The 17,374-nt window shown below is 43.2% G+C and overlaps 1 protein-coding gene across 1 annotated transcript in view; it reads left to right on the plus strand.

The window, feature by feature from the left end:
- Positions 1 to 16,393, plus strand: part of yjefn3 (YjeF N-terminal domain containing 3) — a 44,650-nt gene extending 28,257 nt beyond the window's left edge. Inside the window, exons 2-6 of the mRNA XM_064331780.1 lie at positions 3,384 to 3,492; positions 10,717 to 10,827; positions 13,877 to 13,990; positions 15,033 to 15,183; positions 15,609 to 16,393. Of these exons, the coding sequence (XP_064187850.1) occupies positions 3,384 to 3,492; positions 10,717 to 10,827; positions 13,877 to 13,990; positions 15,033 to 15,183; positions 15,609 to 15,805 (682 nt within the window). The 3' untranslated portion in view covers positions 15,806 to 16,393. The remainder of the gene's footprint in view (positions 1 to 3,383; positions 3,493 to 10,716; positions 10,828 to 13,876; positions 13,991 to 15,032; positions 15,184 to 15,608) is intronic.
- Positions 16,394 to 17,374: the final 981 nt, after the last annotated feature.

The raw sequence follows: 17,374 nt of genomic DNA on the forward strand, positions 1-17,374 counted from the left end.
AATCTGATTAAGTTTAGCTCAGCAAACACGGTCAGTTGAAAGGAGGGGCAGGCAAGGAAGACTGTATCTCTGTCTGGACTTCCTGCCAACTTCAGCTCATTTGTTTAACTGGCCTCGCCATATGCGATATGTGTTCTGACATTTTTGCCAAGCTTTTTGATAAGCTCATGATTCACAGATGATGGCATCCCTGTCAAAACATTGTGCCAAAGCATTGTCCCTGATGAAACATTTTCCCTGACGAAACATTGTACATCTGGTGGAAAGAAAAACGGGCATACACCCTGGCTGAATAGATTTGCCCATCCCTGATTTAAAGGCTTGTTTTTAAAGATGGCCTTAGTAGGTGTAAGCTGAGCTCATCACAACGTTATGAAAGCTGATGTGCTTATCCAGTACGTCACTTGACATTTTACTTTATTTATTTATTTAGCCAGGTAGGTCAACTGACAACTTGTGTTTGCAAATGATGACCTGGGGAATCAAAGTGAGCAAGGGATTGTGGGAATCCAGTCAAATCTAAGGGATGGGTGATGGGGGATGGGTAGGTGGCCAGATTTAGACAGCCAGTTATTTATTTATTTATTTATTTATTTATTGTGGGATTTTGGCCAGGAAACAAACAGCCCTATTCTTTCAAAAAGTGTCACGGGATCTTTAGTGACTACAGGACCTCTGTATAACATGTGTTACGCTGGTGGTATGGCTGCTGGAAACTAACAGTTAAGACAATATCAGGTGTGAACTGCAATGACATTTAAAATGCATTACTTCTTTGCTTGGTACTTCATTGATTTCTAGAAGGAAAATACAAGTTTTAACAATCAGTTCAATATTTTGGAACCTTTTGCAGATTACCCATATGTTTGGCTCTACTGTAATCAAAACACGAGTGTCCATCTGGTTTATATAAGCATTAAATGTCTGCACAATACCTGTATCAACACGAAAAAGCACAGTAGCAGTGCATAAGGAATCCACAAGGTGTCTCTAGTGTAATAACCTATGCCTCGTGAAAAGCTCTTGACTTCGTAACAAGCTAATACATTTGAAACTGCCCTTTAGCTACAGGGCATTGCACATCATATGAAGAAGAAAATCGCTTTTAAAAGATGTGTGTTTTGGGTCCATTTTATAAACTCACTTCAAATTCTTGCTCTAGATGAAATACTTAAATCCAGAGCAATCCTACAATTCAATTTCATACAATTTTTATTGTCCACCTTTGAAAATGATTTTTGTACGATCATCTCAAATTCCACCCAAATAGAAAATGGAACAATCAATATAATGGTCTTTTTGTAGTGATGTGGATATAGCGAGTGCTCAAAAATGTTGGTTTGTCGGTTATTTTTGCCTATTTTACCAGTGCAGCATTGTAAAAATCAGATGCTCCATACTATATTATCAAATTCAAAATGATCTCACCTACATAGTATGAAAAGGGAGTCAAATTATTATTATTTTTTAACGCACATTCTGTAAATGGCATCAACTTTTCAAGTAACTTACGCTCAGAATTGCTTGGATACTTAAAATTCACCTCCATTTCCAAAAGGCTAATGATTACAGTCCAGTCCAGGTGTAAAGCAGTGAGTCACCCAGTTATGACTGAGTACTGAATGCCTGTTATTTCACCCTCCGAGGTCACCATGCAGCCTACCGTGTGAGCCCTGAATCTGAGGCTCCAGTCACATGACACTACAAGCATTTAGCAGACACTTTCATCCAGGGCGGCATTACACGGCTTTTGCATTTTCACATAGTTACTCATTTTTAAAGCCAGATATATCCTGAAGCGATTGAGGTTGAGTACCCTGGCTCAAGGGTGCGGCAGCAGTGTCTTACCTGGGAATCGAGGCTGCAGCCGTTTGGCTACAAGCCCAGTTCCCTAACCTGTTAAACTACACTGCCACCCCCCAGCTAGTCCCTGGGTGTGCCTTATCCATATGGCTCTGCTCTTATCCCTGGAGATTCAGGGAGCTAAATAAAGAGACTCGGCTCAAAGAGGACAGGAAGAGAAGGCGTTTGTCATGTGAAGAATGAAAACCAGCTCAGAAACAATACGCTCAAAAATGCCCACCGCTGGCGGCCATGCAACTCACACCTCTGTCCTCAGACCACTTGGCAGTGTCGTGATCAGACAAACTATTCTTGAGTTACGAACCAGAGGCCGCTTCTGGGGATCCTGTTAAAGCCCGAGCTTGTCTTCTGAAGCACGTAATGTCAGCCGCCGTTCACCTGCGGACTTGATCCACCAGCAGGGGTTGCTAGTGAGCAACAAGACACTGTCATGCCAGCAGAAACCCGCCTATCCCTGGGAGATGCTGGAGCCAGTTGTGTGTTGCACAATTGGGCTGCCAGCCTCAGTCAGCACTGGCCTGACCTGGATGTGATGCTGGAGCGTTTGACCCATCCATGCACCAGAACAGTGCCTTAACAGGCTGGGTCTCCCCACACATGCTCTTCTGGTCCATTTTAGCAGGATAGTCTAGTGGTTGGATGTTTGACTGGTAACTGTAGAGCTGCTGGTTTGAGTTCCTGGTGGGCATATAGGGATGCTAACTTGAATCTAGAGAGATGAAGTCGGGTCCCTACAGGAAAAGAAACAACTCTCTTTACTAAACAAAATAACACAAGCTCTTTTTACCCCTGTTCTCTCTCTCTTTCCTCTCTCTCTCTCCCCACTTGCAACTATGGCGTTCACTCTGGAATTTCTCCCAGGGTGTTCTTGAAAAAGAGGGACATGTTCTCAATGGACCATCCCTGATTAAATAAAGGATTAATGAAAAATAAATGATAAATAAATTTCTATGTAACCATGACTTCTACTGCACTGCTGTGCCCAAGCTCTGGAATTACCTACCTGAGCGCTTTAGATCTACCAACCCCATCCACTCTTTTAATACACTCTTTTAAGTTAAAATCTTACCTGCTTAGGAAAGCCAATGACATTGTTTGATGTGCATAGTATGCACTTCTGTGTGTAGTGGTTATGGTTTCTCTCTCTTGTTTCCTTGTACATATTGTTTGTTTCTTTGCTGTTATTTTTATTTTATTTATACTGTTTTTGTAGTGTTCTGCATTGTTCATTTTAGCATACTGTACAGTGCTTTGAGAATAATAATAATAATGATTATGGTTATTATGATTATTATGATTACTATAATTATGATTATGATTGATATGATTACTGTGATTATGATGATGATGATGATGATGAGTATTATTCATGATATCACATAGGCGCAGCAGATAGAGCACCATGAGCCACTTAGCAGTGAGGTAAATCCAGTTCAGAGCATTGTTGAACTGCACCGACGCAAAGTCGCGGGCAGATACGCTCCTAACGCGCTTCTTTGTGACCTCGCCTTCCCCTGCAGCAAGGCAGACGCCGCCGCCATAGAGACAGAGCTGCTGAGGGACTACCGCTTCGGACAGCAGCAGCTCATCGAGATCTGGGGTCATGCCTGCGCCATCGCCATCGCCAAGGTCTGTGCTCTTTCCTGCAGGCCAGACGTGGGCAACGAGGGTATATACAGCTCATTGAGGCAGGATGATGGTTGGAAACAAAAACCTGCAGACACGCTGGCCCGCCAGGAGCGGAACTGCCCACCCGTGCTATCGGCGCTAAACCCCAACTATTTTATCTCTCCATCTTGTGTCTTTCCCTGGCCAGCTTCCTCTGCACCTCCGCCTAAGCTCTACCACTCCCTTCCCTCTCGTTTAGCGCTGTCTTAACAGGGACACGGGGCACACATGTGGATCCCATCCGACTGTTAAATAAAAAAGAAATTAATGATTGAAATGAAACTGCCTTAACAGCAGCTCCAGGACACTGATCATAAAATCAGCAGCACATTTAAACAGAATTCAGTAATAATGCTGGGGTGAAATGGGCTGAATGGGGTGATCTGGTTTAACTGGTGGAATACGGTTTGGCAAATGGAAGCATTACATCACCCTGAACAACGTAACGTCCAAGCTCCAAAAACCATCCCCTCGCCAGACTTACACAGTCATCAGAACTGTCTGCTGTGAGTCACACTGAGGATGAGGGGTAGAGTTGCTTATTACACCTGCGGCTTATAATGCTCGATTAACCTGAGATTTGGATTTGAGCCTAAGTGAATTATCAATGGGCACTCACAAGCGTATGAGGAGAGGCACCATTCACACATTAGACCGTACTCGATTAGTTTAACCTCTTCAACACGCCACATTGGCCATAGACATACTGCACTGTAAATTCTGATTTCTATTTTGTATGTATTGATTATAAATTGAATTTCTGTGCCTTCTGCACTCCTGAATTTTACACTGATGTGTAAAACTGATGTTCTCCACTTTGCTAAGTCACTCTGGATATGAGCATCTGATTAGTGCGTGTAATGTAATGTAAATTCTGCTTGGGGCATTGAACCATGTTTGCCACCTAATAATTAAATAATGTAACATTTATTTACATTACGCTTGTCATGTATAATCATGCAAAGCAAAATTAGGAAGCCATGTTGTATTTCAGGTTACTGCTATGATTGCAGCTGAAGATTATGATAGCAGTCAGCATCAAATTGCACGGATAATAACAAGTATTACAGCAATGATGATTCATAGCCTTTTCCTACATGGACATGGTTGAATTGTCATAGAATGTCATCTGACTGAACCTCAGAACTGGCACATGAGATAATGTTATATTACAATTTTACATGATTGTATTGCATAGTACAATGGAAAACTATACATTCCAGATTTACATTTGAACTGCCAACTGGATGAATATAACACAAAGAGGTGTGAATCTCACACTGCTATATGTCGAAGTCCCATACCTTAGAGACTGATTCTCAGAATGCTTGACATCTATTGTCATTTGTAGCTGCTGATAACAGTCAAAGCGCTTTCAATGTCGTTTCGAGTAAGTAGAGCAAATAACCCCCCCCCCCCGAGCATTGCTGCTGCTGAAAATGTATTTTATGTATTTTAGCTGTTTTTGGCAGAATGCCGAAGGCAAATTTCCATTTCATGTAAATGTAACGGACAATAAAGTTTCCTTATCTTATCTTATCTTATCTTATCTTAAATACCGCTCCGCTTCTCTCTCCGGAATCTCTCACCTGCGGAGTTCCTCTACCTCGCTGTGTTCTTCTAATCTGCGGCCGTTTGCCACTGGCTCGGCGTTGCTGTAGTGATGTACGCGGTGCTGATACTCTCACATCAATCATGTATGGTTCGGGGCGGAGGTGTCGGCTCGATGGGAACGTGGGTCACGCCGCTAATTAGGAGAGCCGCCGGGGAGGCGCGTCCGCGGGGACCCTATTAGCGGCCCTCCGTCGCCCCGGGTAAACACCGCGATTGCTCTCCAGCATCTGGACGGGACCAGAGCCGCGCGCTGGGATCCCTGGCAAGGAACCGAAAAAACAACATTCCTTTTGCGAGGTGCGGAGCGTAAAACCCACTCGACGCAACATTCACTGGCGGGGCAACGCAGAGGACGCCGCGCCGTCCCATTCTCTTTCCTCTTTTCTTAATCTTCTGAAGAGTACGATTTTGGAACTCTTTCAATTACAAGTCGTGATTGGTACATCAGCATTAGAATGTTCAGTTAAGAGCATTCTAATAACCGATTTGTGGTCTTACACCTTGACGGGTTAATGGCCAGAGAAATCCAAAAATGGGGGTTTGTTTTGCCTCAGATACGATGGGCATACTCCCCACCTATGTATTAATTAGGGACACCGTGCTCTGATTGAACTTAAGCTGTTTCCGCCTGGGAGACCAAACAGGATTTTTCAATTCGGCACTCAGGGAGGTTGGAAATACCACAGTGCGACACGAAGTATACCTTAAACGACATGCCGTTTGCAACGCTCTTAAAATTTTTTTTTTTTTTTAATCCTCTGGCAGTTCTCAGCCGCTTCCCGTGGACACGCGCACCCTTTTCAGTTTTCACGCGAAGTGAAATGGCCTTTTTAAAAAGGACCAATGCATGTTCCATGACCTGTGAGCAGCTATCATTTGAACTTGTATGTTTGGAACAGGAATTTGATATTTTCTGAAAAAAGAAACCAATTGATGTCTGGAAAATAAGCTGAAACATCAGTGTTTTAAAGGTCCAAGCACACATCAAACTGAATGGCTACTGTATATAATGAATTCTTGGTCAGTTCAGTTGAGCTATTATTAGTCTTCTTTTTATCTCATAGGAACAAATTACTTTATTAAGTTCTAGAACCTTCTGCAGGAAGCAGCTTATAATTTGCAATATATTTTCTGTCTTCTTTCAGAGGTTATAATATCCGCCACCGGTGCATATCACAAGAGCAGTCCGCTAATGAGAACAAAGATTCTCACACCAGTGAAACATGTTTTCTTTACCACTTTATAGCACATACTGTATAATTTCAGTACCCACAGCTGTGGGCATCATTATTATAACCACTGCGCGTTCTGTCATCTCTCTTCCACTGATTATCTTCGCCATTGTCAGATGCTGGAACTGAACCAAAGTCCTTGAGTCTCAAGTCCAATAAAATAGTGTTATGTTACTTCTTTGTGCATTAAATACAATGGAATGTCACATAAATAAGATCACTAACTTCATTCACAGCTTTTCAACTGCAGTATTTTTTGACCTACACCTTGACTATGTTAGAGAGAGAAAGCATTCTTTACATACCGGAGCCAAAGCACCTTCACCCGGCACAGACAGGGTGTGTCAAATAGTGTCACTGTCAGGGGCGCCACCAGGGATTTCGTGCCCCATGAAAATAACACAATGGGCCCCCCCACCCTCACAATGACCCCCCTCCACCCTCTCAATGCCCCCCCGCCCCCCACAATGCTCCTCCCCTCCACCCTCACAATGGCCCCCCCACCTCACAATGGCCCCCCCATCCCCACAATGGCCCCCACCTCTCAATGGGCCCCCCAACCCTCACAATGGGCCCCCCCACCCTCTCAATGGCCCCCTCACCCTCTCAATGGCCTCCCCACCCTCTCAATGCCCCCCCCCCCACCCCTGGAAATGAATATTTGTTTAGAGACCCTGTCAGTCTGGGCCCTTGGAATCCTGTCTGTCCATCCTGTTCCCTCCCCCCCTCCTTTTTTTTGGTCCCTCTGGTCACTCAGTGGGTTTACATGATGCTTGAAAAAGTCGATTTATTGTATTAGTCTGGCTAAAACTGGACTTTTAAAAATCATGTAAACATTGTAGTCCGACTGAAATCGTGCTCATTCAAATTTTTCAAAGTCAGAATAACATACCTAGATAATGCGGTTGTGGTCGATTTACTACAGCATGTATAGGCTACGCTTCAATAGACCAAAAATTGGCCTAGGCGTTCTGCGCTTGTTCCGTAATTTACATAGCCACTACTGTGGCCAAGCGGAGTCGATAACATTTCAGAAAATATATAACTTTAAAAGATTTAATTCAATCTTCTACTGGGATTTTTGTCGTTTATTGAGGGTGTGACAGAAAAATTTGGTGCCGCTGACTATAATCAAATGTTTTTCACATTTACCGTTTGATTGAGCAAGTACCATGCAAAGTACATTTTTATGGGTTAGTGCTGTCCGATTGTGCTAGCTACTTCACATTAACCTTGTACGGCGATCAATAAAAGCTAACAGCACAGGACCATTTAATTATTGTCACTTCTATCACCACTGTAATGAACTAAAAAAAATGTGACAAACAACCTTTTCTGTGAGAAATGCATTGTCGAGCTCACACGCATACACTGCTGGCGACATTCTAAAACTCAGTTTTGCCCTAGTATCATGGCGAAAAAAACACATTTCTGGATGGACGAGGAGACTAACTTCATGCTATCGCAACTAAAGGAGTTAAATATCCTAAAATTCATGGATGGAAGAAAAACGCGGAATGGCGAACTATTCAAAAAAGTTGCGACAAAATTGGAGGAAGCAAGATTTATAAGAAGCCTTCGTCAGACACATCTCAGTCATGTATATTGGGACAACGACAATAATCCAATCAAATCTCATCTTTGGCCAAATCGAGCTATTAATATAGATCGATTTCAACTGTGCAAGTAAACGCACTGCCTGTCAAACTAATAAAATCTGTAAAGGTGTCAGTAGTGGCACGGCTGTGCTGAAAGGTGGGATGCAGGGCGAGAGGGGCTAGCTGGGGGTGTGTTAGCCAGCGGCCGCAGCGAGCGGCCCAGCCTGCTTCGGGACGCGCAGTGGAAAGTGCGTTATTTAAAGTCGACATCCTGTGGCGCGGGCACTGGTATTTTTTCCGATCCTGTCAGGGTTTATTTTAATTTAAGTTTGGGCTTTTAAAAAAAGACAGGGATGCCATTCCCCGCCGGCAGCTCTCGCTATGGATAGAGCAGCTGACAGTGATGGAGGGCTGGCTTCTCTCTGACAGGTCAGGCTGCCCCTGATGCCGGAGAGGGAGCCTACGAGACAAGCGGCTAATTGCTAATGCTTTCTCTCTCCCCTTGTCTCTTTGGCTATCCGCATTTCTCAATCCTCAATCCATCTCTCTCCCTTTCTTTCCTTTCCGCTTTCTCACTCTCTCTTTCTTATTATTTTCTCTTTTTTTGCGTGTCAATATTGGTGTGTGGGTATCATTTTTATTGTTTGAAAAGGGAAGTTAGAAGTCAAGTCTCTCTTTTTCTTCTTCTTCTTACACTCCCTCTCTTTGGGAAAAACACAAAAATAACAATACCTTAAAATCAGAGATCTGTACAATTTACACCAAGGATGCACACTCTCACACAAGTTTCCACTAGTGTGAATTGATGTGTCTTCAGAATGAATGTGCAGTTTTGGGTGACGTGCCCAAGCCTCACTGCACTCATGTAGCTGACTGTGTGTGACAGGACGGGTAGCTGAGAAAAAGCCATCAGATATGGCACCACAGATGGCTGGAAGGGACACAGTATTCCATACAAGGCGCAAGCATGAGGGCTGAATGTGAGGAGCACTTCAGCTCCCCCGTGAAGTAAACACCAGGAAAACGGCAGTGGCTCTGCCGTTCCTTATGCAAACGTGACCTTCCCGAGTCCTGAGTGCATCCGGCTAAATCATGACTGCGACCAGGCGTCCCATGGGGCTGTGCGCAATTGGCAATAGTGACCCCCCCTCCCCACCTCGCATTAGCGAGGCACCTGCAGCCTGCCTGCGCCATCTGTGTAAATACGTGTCCTCTGGGACTGTGGCCATGCAGGTGGGCTGCAGAATGTGAAGACGTGGCTGGCTGTGCACGCTTGAAAGGATGCATGCTTTAGTGCATTTCGTTCCGAACTGATAGAGGATGCATGCGTTACTGCGCGTTCTCTTGACCCAATGCAGGATGCATGCGTTAGTGTGCATCCTTCCGAACCGATAGAGGACGCATGTGTTAATATGCATTCCTCTGAACAGACGGAGGATGTTATAGAGAATGGATCGGCCAACAAATACCGTTGTGCAGTCCAGGAGACCAGTATGTATGGAGGACAAACGCTGCTTTAAAAATACTAATAAAAATAAAACACAGAAATGAATGGAAGCAAATGTGAACTAAAATCAGTCCAAACAAATTTGCCATGGTTTATACGCAGATGCTCAAAGAGGCACAGGAACAGATGGCTGGACGCCTTTCTTTTTTTTTTTTTGTACAATTTCCATGGCCCGTGTTTTCTTCCCGTTTTGGCTCTGGTAATTGTACTTATCTAGTTACCACTGTGCCACCTACGCCCACGCGTGTGCTGCACCTCCAACGCTTCTGCCAGCCAGCGATGATTTCCCCCGCCACAGGTCACACGCTTTCAGAGCGGCTCTGCTCGGGCCAATCAGAGGAGATGTCTGTCTCTCACTAATGAGGACTGTCACCTCTGGGCACCCGATGAATTGCTCGGATGGACATATGCTGCTGATGAATCCTGGTGGACTGATTACCCACAATGCCCTCTGACCAGTGAAGACTGCCAGTTACGTAACTGCCTTTGTGTACTGCCAGTGCAGACTCTCAGTCATAGGGCCTGATTTACTAAGACCTTTAGCACATGCAGAACCTTTTAGCGCATGCAAACCAATAACATGACCAATGATTGGTCATGGCATTTGCTTTGCACCAATCAGCGGTTGTGTTGTGCTAAAAGGTTTTGTACATGCTAAAGGTCTTAGTAAATCAGACCCATAGTCGGCATAATGACATAGCCAAGACCTGAACCTGCTGTGTGCTTGATGGCCGTTGGGTCATACAAGGAGCTATTAGGTACACACAGCTATTTTATAAATTAAGCCATATTTTAGATTCTGTCACCAAACCGATTCCAGCGGCAGAATCCCTTTGACGTTAGTGAGTCTTTCTATTACCTCTGTTGTTTTTTAGAGAGTGAAGTTTGGACCCAAATGATTTATTTAACCGGTTAGGTGAAGATGCGGGCAATAGAGCCGCTTCTGTGCCTTTAAAGTTTATCACGATAAAGGGATTCCTGAACCCCTCTGAATAGCGTGCTTATGGAAACCTGTGGTGCTGCCAGTGCAGCAGTCTGGCTATGTGTGCACTGTGCCCGGGAAGATTTCAAGCATTTTTCAATGTGCTATAATATATGCAGTAAATATTTTTATTGCTTTCGCAGATGATATTATATTGCTTTTATATGGTGATTTTATTGAAATCTCTCTCTCTCTCTCTGTCTCTCTCTCTCTCTCTTCTCTTTCTCTCTGTTTCTCTCCCTAACCTTGCAGGCCTTTCCTCTGAGTACTCTGAGCAAGAAGCAGCCGACAGTGCTTGTGGTCTGTGGCCCTGAACAAAATGGCTCCATCGGCCTGGTTTGCGCCAGACACCTGCGTATTTTCGTAAGTAAGGCTTGGCTCAGAGCAAGACCACAGTGCTGGGCTGCTACATACGGTACATCCTGACAACTCCAGTAGCAGCATACAGCAGGTTCTGTCATACTGTCAGTCAATCAAGTGCAAAACATTCCACTCACCGATACTAGCAGGGTTCAGAGTGCGTTTGTCAGACATATCTGTTGCAAGGCTGGAAGTGTGTGTGTGTGTGTGAGAGGTTTCACCGTGTCACAATGAGCACCTGTGAGTCACTCCACGTTAAGAATTTCACTTCCAAGAAAGTTTAGATGGTTAACGTCCATGATTGCAACACTCCTTGGTGACTTATTGAGCTTGTGGTACAATAAAAATATTTTTAGTTCATGAGATCCAAAAATAATTACTCAAGTATTTTTAAAAATATCATCAAGTGGTTACCTCACGACCACAAGATACCTAACTCTTGATTTTTAATATTTCCTAAGAGGTTAATGTATGGTGGGTTGTTAAAGTCTTAATGAGCCATTTTATTATTACCGTGATCAGAGTAGTAGAATAAGTTTAGGCAGCTTGCCATTAGAGACTGCCCAGCAATGTAATCGTGCTCTCAATCATAAAATGCTTCAACAAACTCAGCATCGAAAAGGTAGTAGCATGGACAGTTGTGTGGCTGATTGTTTATCATTTGTTGATGTTTTTATTGATGTAATTTGTCGTCATTTATTATTTATCTATAGAATCTCCCCATAACAACAATGCAAGCAGCAAATAGCCTACATGGTAAGCAGGTCTCATCTCCAGCACACATTTAGGGTGTGTGAGGTGGGTGGTGGCCAGGCCTCATAACCCAACTGCTTCTGGTGGCTACTGATCTATCACAGACTTACGGTGTACGATAAAAGACATTACAGCTCATTCAACAGACATTCAACAGACAGGACTGCGGGCTTTGGAAGGCAGAGTTTTTATTGCTAAAATAGTGCAGCCAATAACTATGAAACACATGCTAAAAAACCTTCAGATGAACGTGTGCCATATGAATTTGCCATATGGACTTCAGATGCAAGATTTATGGAACATTTAGATCTTCTATTGAAAACAGATTTTTTTTTCTGTAAAGTTGGTGGAATACTGTCTGCCAGCCATTCCAGTCAGACCTCATGTGAATTGGAGCTTCATCATGCCGTGTGTGTCACGTGTTGGAGATGTTTGAATGCACAGTCTGTTATCACACCCGATGGGAGTGTGATAACTAAAACATAACCTCCTGGAACCCCTCATTACTGTTTTAGATGGGATGCACCCTTCCAGGATACATTAAATAGCACGGCACACCTTTACAGATTGTGTTCTGGTGGGCCGGAGAGCTTCGAACCTTAGCTCTCATTCTGCCAGGGCCAGGGGGAGGCCAGGATTGAGACTGAGTTGGTGGAGGACGGTGTTTTCCCTGCTACAGTTGAGCATGGCTGATTTTAACGTGGGACTCAGTCATCTGTGTTTGGCCTCAGCTTCAGTGTCCTTGGCACCATGCGTGTATTCCCGCTGTCCTGTTCTGCTTTGTGCTTTAAATAACCCAACGAGCGAAACGTTGGGCGCGGCTGGACCGAAATGTCCCGCGGCCGCGGCTGAACCTGAACGTGCGCATAGCAGGGATGCCATCGTGCGTCCTGGTGGCAGGGCGCTCGTCCGCCCCTCCACCTTTCCTGTCTGGGAAAATGGAAATGATTCGCTTTGCCCCTTTGTCTGGGACGTGGATGAATCCTTCTAAACGTCCACACCTGGGGGGTACATCACATTCACTCTGTAGTTCTTGAAAAACTTGTGGGACCTGCTTTTGAGCTGTTAGTTTACCTACCGTTAAGCAGCAACTCAGGCTGTTGCTTAAAGGTCATGGTTCATAAGCTATGTTGCCAGGCGGAAAAAAACAACATTTATTTATATTATCCCACGTAAGAAAAATAAGCAAATACTGTAAAAAAAATTTTTTTAAAAACCTCAATGGTGTACTAGTTAAATAGTTAAAAACCTAACTTAATAATTAACATTAATAATAAATATATAATGTTGTTTTGAAATAATGAATAAAATCCAAAACAATATTTCAATTGAGCGCTTGCATCGGCCGCTCTGGCCTGCTCTTTACCTTGAGAGCAACCGCTGTAAATAGTTATAGACCGTGACCAAAGGAATGTCACGGTCCAGATGTTTACCTGTGAGAGCCCCGACTGGGTCGAGGGGAAGCTCGGGCAAAGTGCTCGGAAGCTTGAGAATAACAGTGAACCTGTAACCTGGGCAACAGGATGTGAAGTTGTTTTTCTTTCACCCGGAGAGGGAAAGCCCCCCCCACCCCCCAGGTGTCCTCACGGCGCAGTGTTTGTTCCTGTATCATGTCTGGAGCCAATCGGAAAGGCAGGGGCAAATCCCTGGCCAATTGCAGCGCGGGGGATGCCCGCAGGTACTCCGTGGCGTCTCCGCCTTCAAACACGTGCAGCCGCCGTTGCGTTCTTTGGTGAACACACACGGGCTTCAGATATGCAAACCAGGCGCTCCATAGTACAGCCCCTCTGATTTACAGTCCAGAGAGCCGATCCTCTGCATGCTGACAGGACGAATCATTCCCAGGGGCCCCTGGGCCTTATGAGGGCCCGGCCCTGCTACAGAGAAAAGCACCATGACACTGTTGCCTAGCATGACAACAAAAACACACCTCCGCCCAGAAGAGACAGTCTATATGTGCTCAGAGTCTATCTGTGGATTTCTGGTCTTTATCGTGGGACGCCACCTCCTGCCATTTTTATCCACATATCTCTGGCTTTTCGCTCACCTTGGCCTTTGATTGCATATCGCAGTGTAGTCAAATCCCAGGGGCCTTTGGAGAGTGACCTGACACACCGAACGAGAATGCTGAATCCCCAATGCACATTACAGATGGGGAACAGACCAACAGCTGACATCCTTTCTTAAAACTTAAATCAGTTCAGGACTTCAGCCACTCATAGTCAAGTTAAATTGGCTTGATTTAAAGGCTCTCTCTCTCTCTTCCTCTCTTCTCCCTCTCTCTCTCTCTCTCTGACAGGAGTATGAACCCACCATCTTCTACCCCAAGCGCTCTTCTCACAGTCTTCATCAGGACTTCACAGTTCAGTGTGAAAAGATGGACATCCCCTTCCTCTCCTACCTTCCGACAGAGGTGACTGGCAGGGGCACCACTGAAAAATTCCACTGTAGGAGCTTAAATATGAAATGAAAAGGGTTTCCCCCCTACACAGTTACTAATGACAATATCAGATGCTAAATAAACAATGAATAAATTCAAAAACAACATAGATCATTTTTGTAAAGCACCATTGATTAAGACATGGTGCGGTCAGATTTTAGGACCATGCAATGTGTCCAATTCTGTAAAATGACATATATTTTCCCACTGACAAAAAAAAATGTCTTGTTTCATGCACAGGCTTTCTCAAATGTAACATGCTTCAGCATAATGGGCTTTACTGTTAGGTGTTGTTCTGTAGCAAGGATGCCATGGCATAGGAATTCTGTGAGGCGTTTTTGTTTTTGTTTTTGTTTTTGTTTTTGTTTTTGTTTATGTTTTTGTTTTTGTTTTTGTTTTTGTTTTTTATCAGAGTGCCTGACTTTAGTTAATTTAATAGCCAGATAGTTTTTCTCAGGTTTCTTAAAGTATTTTGTCTGTAATTAACTCACTGCAAGTTCATTCTGAAATGACACTATTTATTGGAGAAAGGTGTGGAGCCTTCCAAAACGGCCTATTTTTAGTGCCTTCTACCAACAACTACCCTTTGGTGACATACAGTATGTGTACTTTAAAATGTGACATTTGTACTTCCATGGAATGTGGCATTACGCACAATTGTATTAATAATTTAAGCGCACATACATGGTATCAAATGAACTGAGATTCAGAAAAAACTACACTGAAATACCAACAGACAGAAGTGCATTTACATAAAGAGTTTATTAGGTTGGTAAAATCCCGTTCCCAAAATGTTTTTTTTCTATGTATATGTACCCCTTTGTTGTGAGATAACAAGACTTTTTTCCGGTGATGTGCAATGGCGCTACTCTTCGGACACACAGTTGCAATTTTTGGTGTAAATGTAATGTGAAAAGTTCTTGAAATCTTTAAAAACAATGGGTGATTTTTCTTCATTGTGCTGGAATGAGATGAGCTGATGAGGCTGTCTTTGTGCTGTGATTAATGCGTTCAGGTGCAGTTGATAAATGACGCCTATAACCTGGTGATCGATGCTATCCTCGGGCCCGAGACAGACCACACGGACATGAGAGAGCCCTATACGAGCATCCTGCTCACCTTAAAGCAGATCAAGATCCCCATCGCCAGCGTGGATGTGCCATCAGGTACCATTACTCTAAGGAAATCCAAGCCGCAGTGTCACCAGTGGTTTGATCATGTACAGCCTCCTAAACCCAGGGCAAGTTTTAGCAATCTTAAACGCACTAAAATTCTCAGAACTATCCCTGCGGGTTCAATTGAATTGTTAAAAATAACAGAGGTTTTAAAATAAAAATGCACACTGGGAGAGTAAAATGGTGGTGGTGGTGATGATGATGATGATGATGTAGATTATTATTATTATTATTATTATTATTATAAAAGCAAATCCTATGAAAAGTCTTGTGAATTTATTAAAATTATTTTTTCATCTTGTGAAATACCAAGAACATTTTATGATACATGACATATTTATCATTGCCTTGACCATAAAGTATTGATTGCCGATGCAGACTTTGAGCAAGACTGTATATATCTCTGATAAATCAAGGTTGGGATGCGGATGAGGCCAGCACAGATGGAATAAGTCCGGAGGTCCTCATCTCCCTCACGGCACCGAAGAAGTGCGCTGCCAGCTTCCCTGGGAAACATTATTTGGCTGGACGGTTCCTACCCTATGACATCCAGAAGAAATATGAGCTCAATCTGCCAGAGTACCCTGGCACAGACTGTCTTATAGAATTGTAATGGGCACACCTGAGCTATTCTTTCCATAAAAATATACAAAAAAATATATACAAACACATTTTTGTATTTTACAGTTTGTTACAGTGCTATATTGTTATTGTGCTCTATAATATGAGTCTGAAGCATATTGTGGCCTAGTCAGAGTTTTATTTCTCTGCTAATAAAAAACAATAGAAAGAAATATTATATATTTAGAGTATGTAAGTGGTCTGAGTTACAGTATATGAAGTAAATTTGCAAAATAGTTTGAGGATTGTTCATGTTAATTGCAAAATTCCTTTTTTAATTTCCCTCCCAAATAAACAGGACCATTTTCACCAATGGCAACGTGTTATGAATGCTGTGCGGCATAGGTATTTCATACCTTTAACCTTTGGCGTTCTTTTTTATTTATTCTTACGATCACCATTTTTGATGTTCACACCACCTGTAAAATATAGCTTCTGTTCTTGTTTTCCCTGGCTGCATTTACATTCTGTTTTTTCATTTATTACAATGCTCTCTTTCCTGTATCCAACCGATTAACTTGTTTGATATTGAGCAGTTGTAGGGATTATTCTTAGGTTAATTAAAGCTCTTGACAAGCCACCAAGTTTATAATGAGTGTTTATGTGCAAATTCTTTTTTTTCCAGCATAAGAAAAATTGAGGAGGATGCTTGAGAAAAGGCAAAAAAAAAACCATGAAGGAGAGAAGTGGAGAAACAAGGATACCATGCACTAAACATAAAACCGCTTTCCCTGCATTCGCCCCCGCACCCCCCCCCCCCCCCAGGAATAGAATTAGGTATTATGCTGCAAGTTATTTCTGTGTTTGACATGCTGTTCCACAATCTGCACACCTGCAAACCAGGGACTATTTTCCACCCTACTGATTTCTCTGGCTACAGCACTTTACAGTGATTCATGATGACCACTGTGGCTGATTGTGGCAGTGAGAGAGGTCTTAGTAACTAACAATATTGCAATAGCCATAAAATACAATATTTGACCCACCTTAAACAGTGTACCTTGCTAAGAAGTGTGGTTCAATCACACCTTACAGCTGAAAAGCCGAAGGTGATTAAATTCTCGCACAGAATCTCAAAATTTGAGATTGCTCTGGAGCTGGGACTTTGGGACAGACGAGAGGAACAGCGTGGTCCCCTGCAGCTGGTTCTAATGATGGCAGCCGGGAAGCAGAGGTACTGCAAAGATGAACACGTCAAAGAGACAAAATTACTGCAGATGTACACAGTGTTGGAGTGCCCCTTCATTCCAGTACTGTGTTAAATCCTTGAATGTTACCCAAAATAAAAAGGGAACACTTTCATATTACTTTTTTAAAGTACTCACTCAGTATGGCTTATCTTTATTGTAGTGAGTCATAAAATGATCATGCACACACACATTTAAAGCTGCAACATCCTCATATCAAATGAGTACAATAAGTACAAGCAGGTTAGCATAACAACATATATTCTAAAACTGATACAATTCAAGATACAGGAGATGGGCAAAGGGGTCAGTGGCAAACATCAGTGTTTCCATTACAACACATTTATTTCCTATTAAAATATTTGACTGCTGAT

The sequence above is a fragment of the Anguilla rostrata genome, chromosome 4, assembly GCF_018555375.3.
Source record: "Anguilla rostrata isolate EN2019 chromosome 4, ASM1855537v3, whole genome shotgun sequence".
Classification (NCBI taxonomy): Eukaryota; Metazoa; Chordata; class Actinopteri; order Anguilliformes; family Anguillidae; genus Anguilla; species Anguilla rostrata.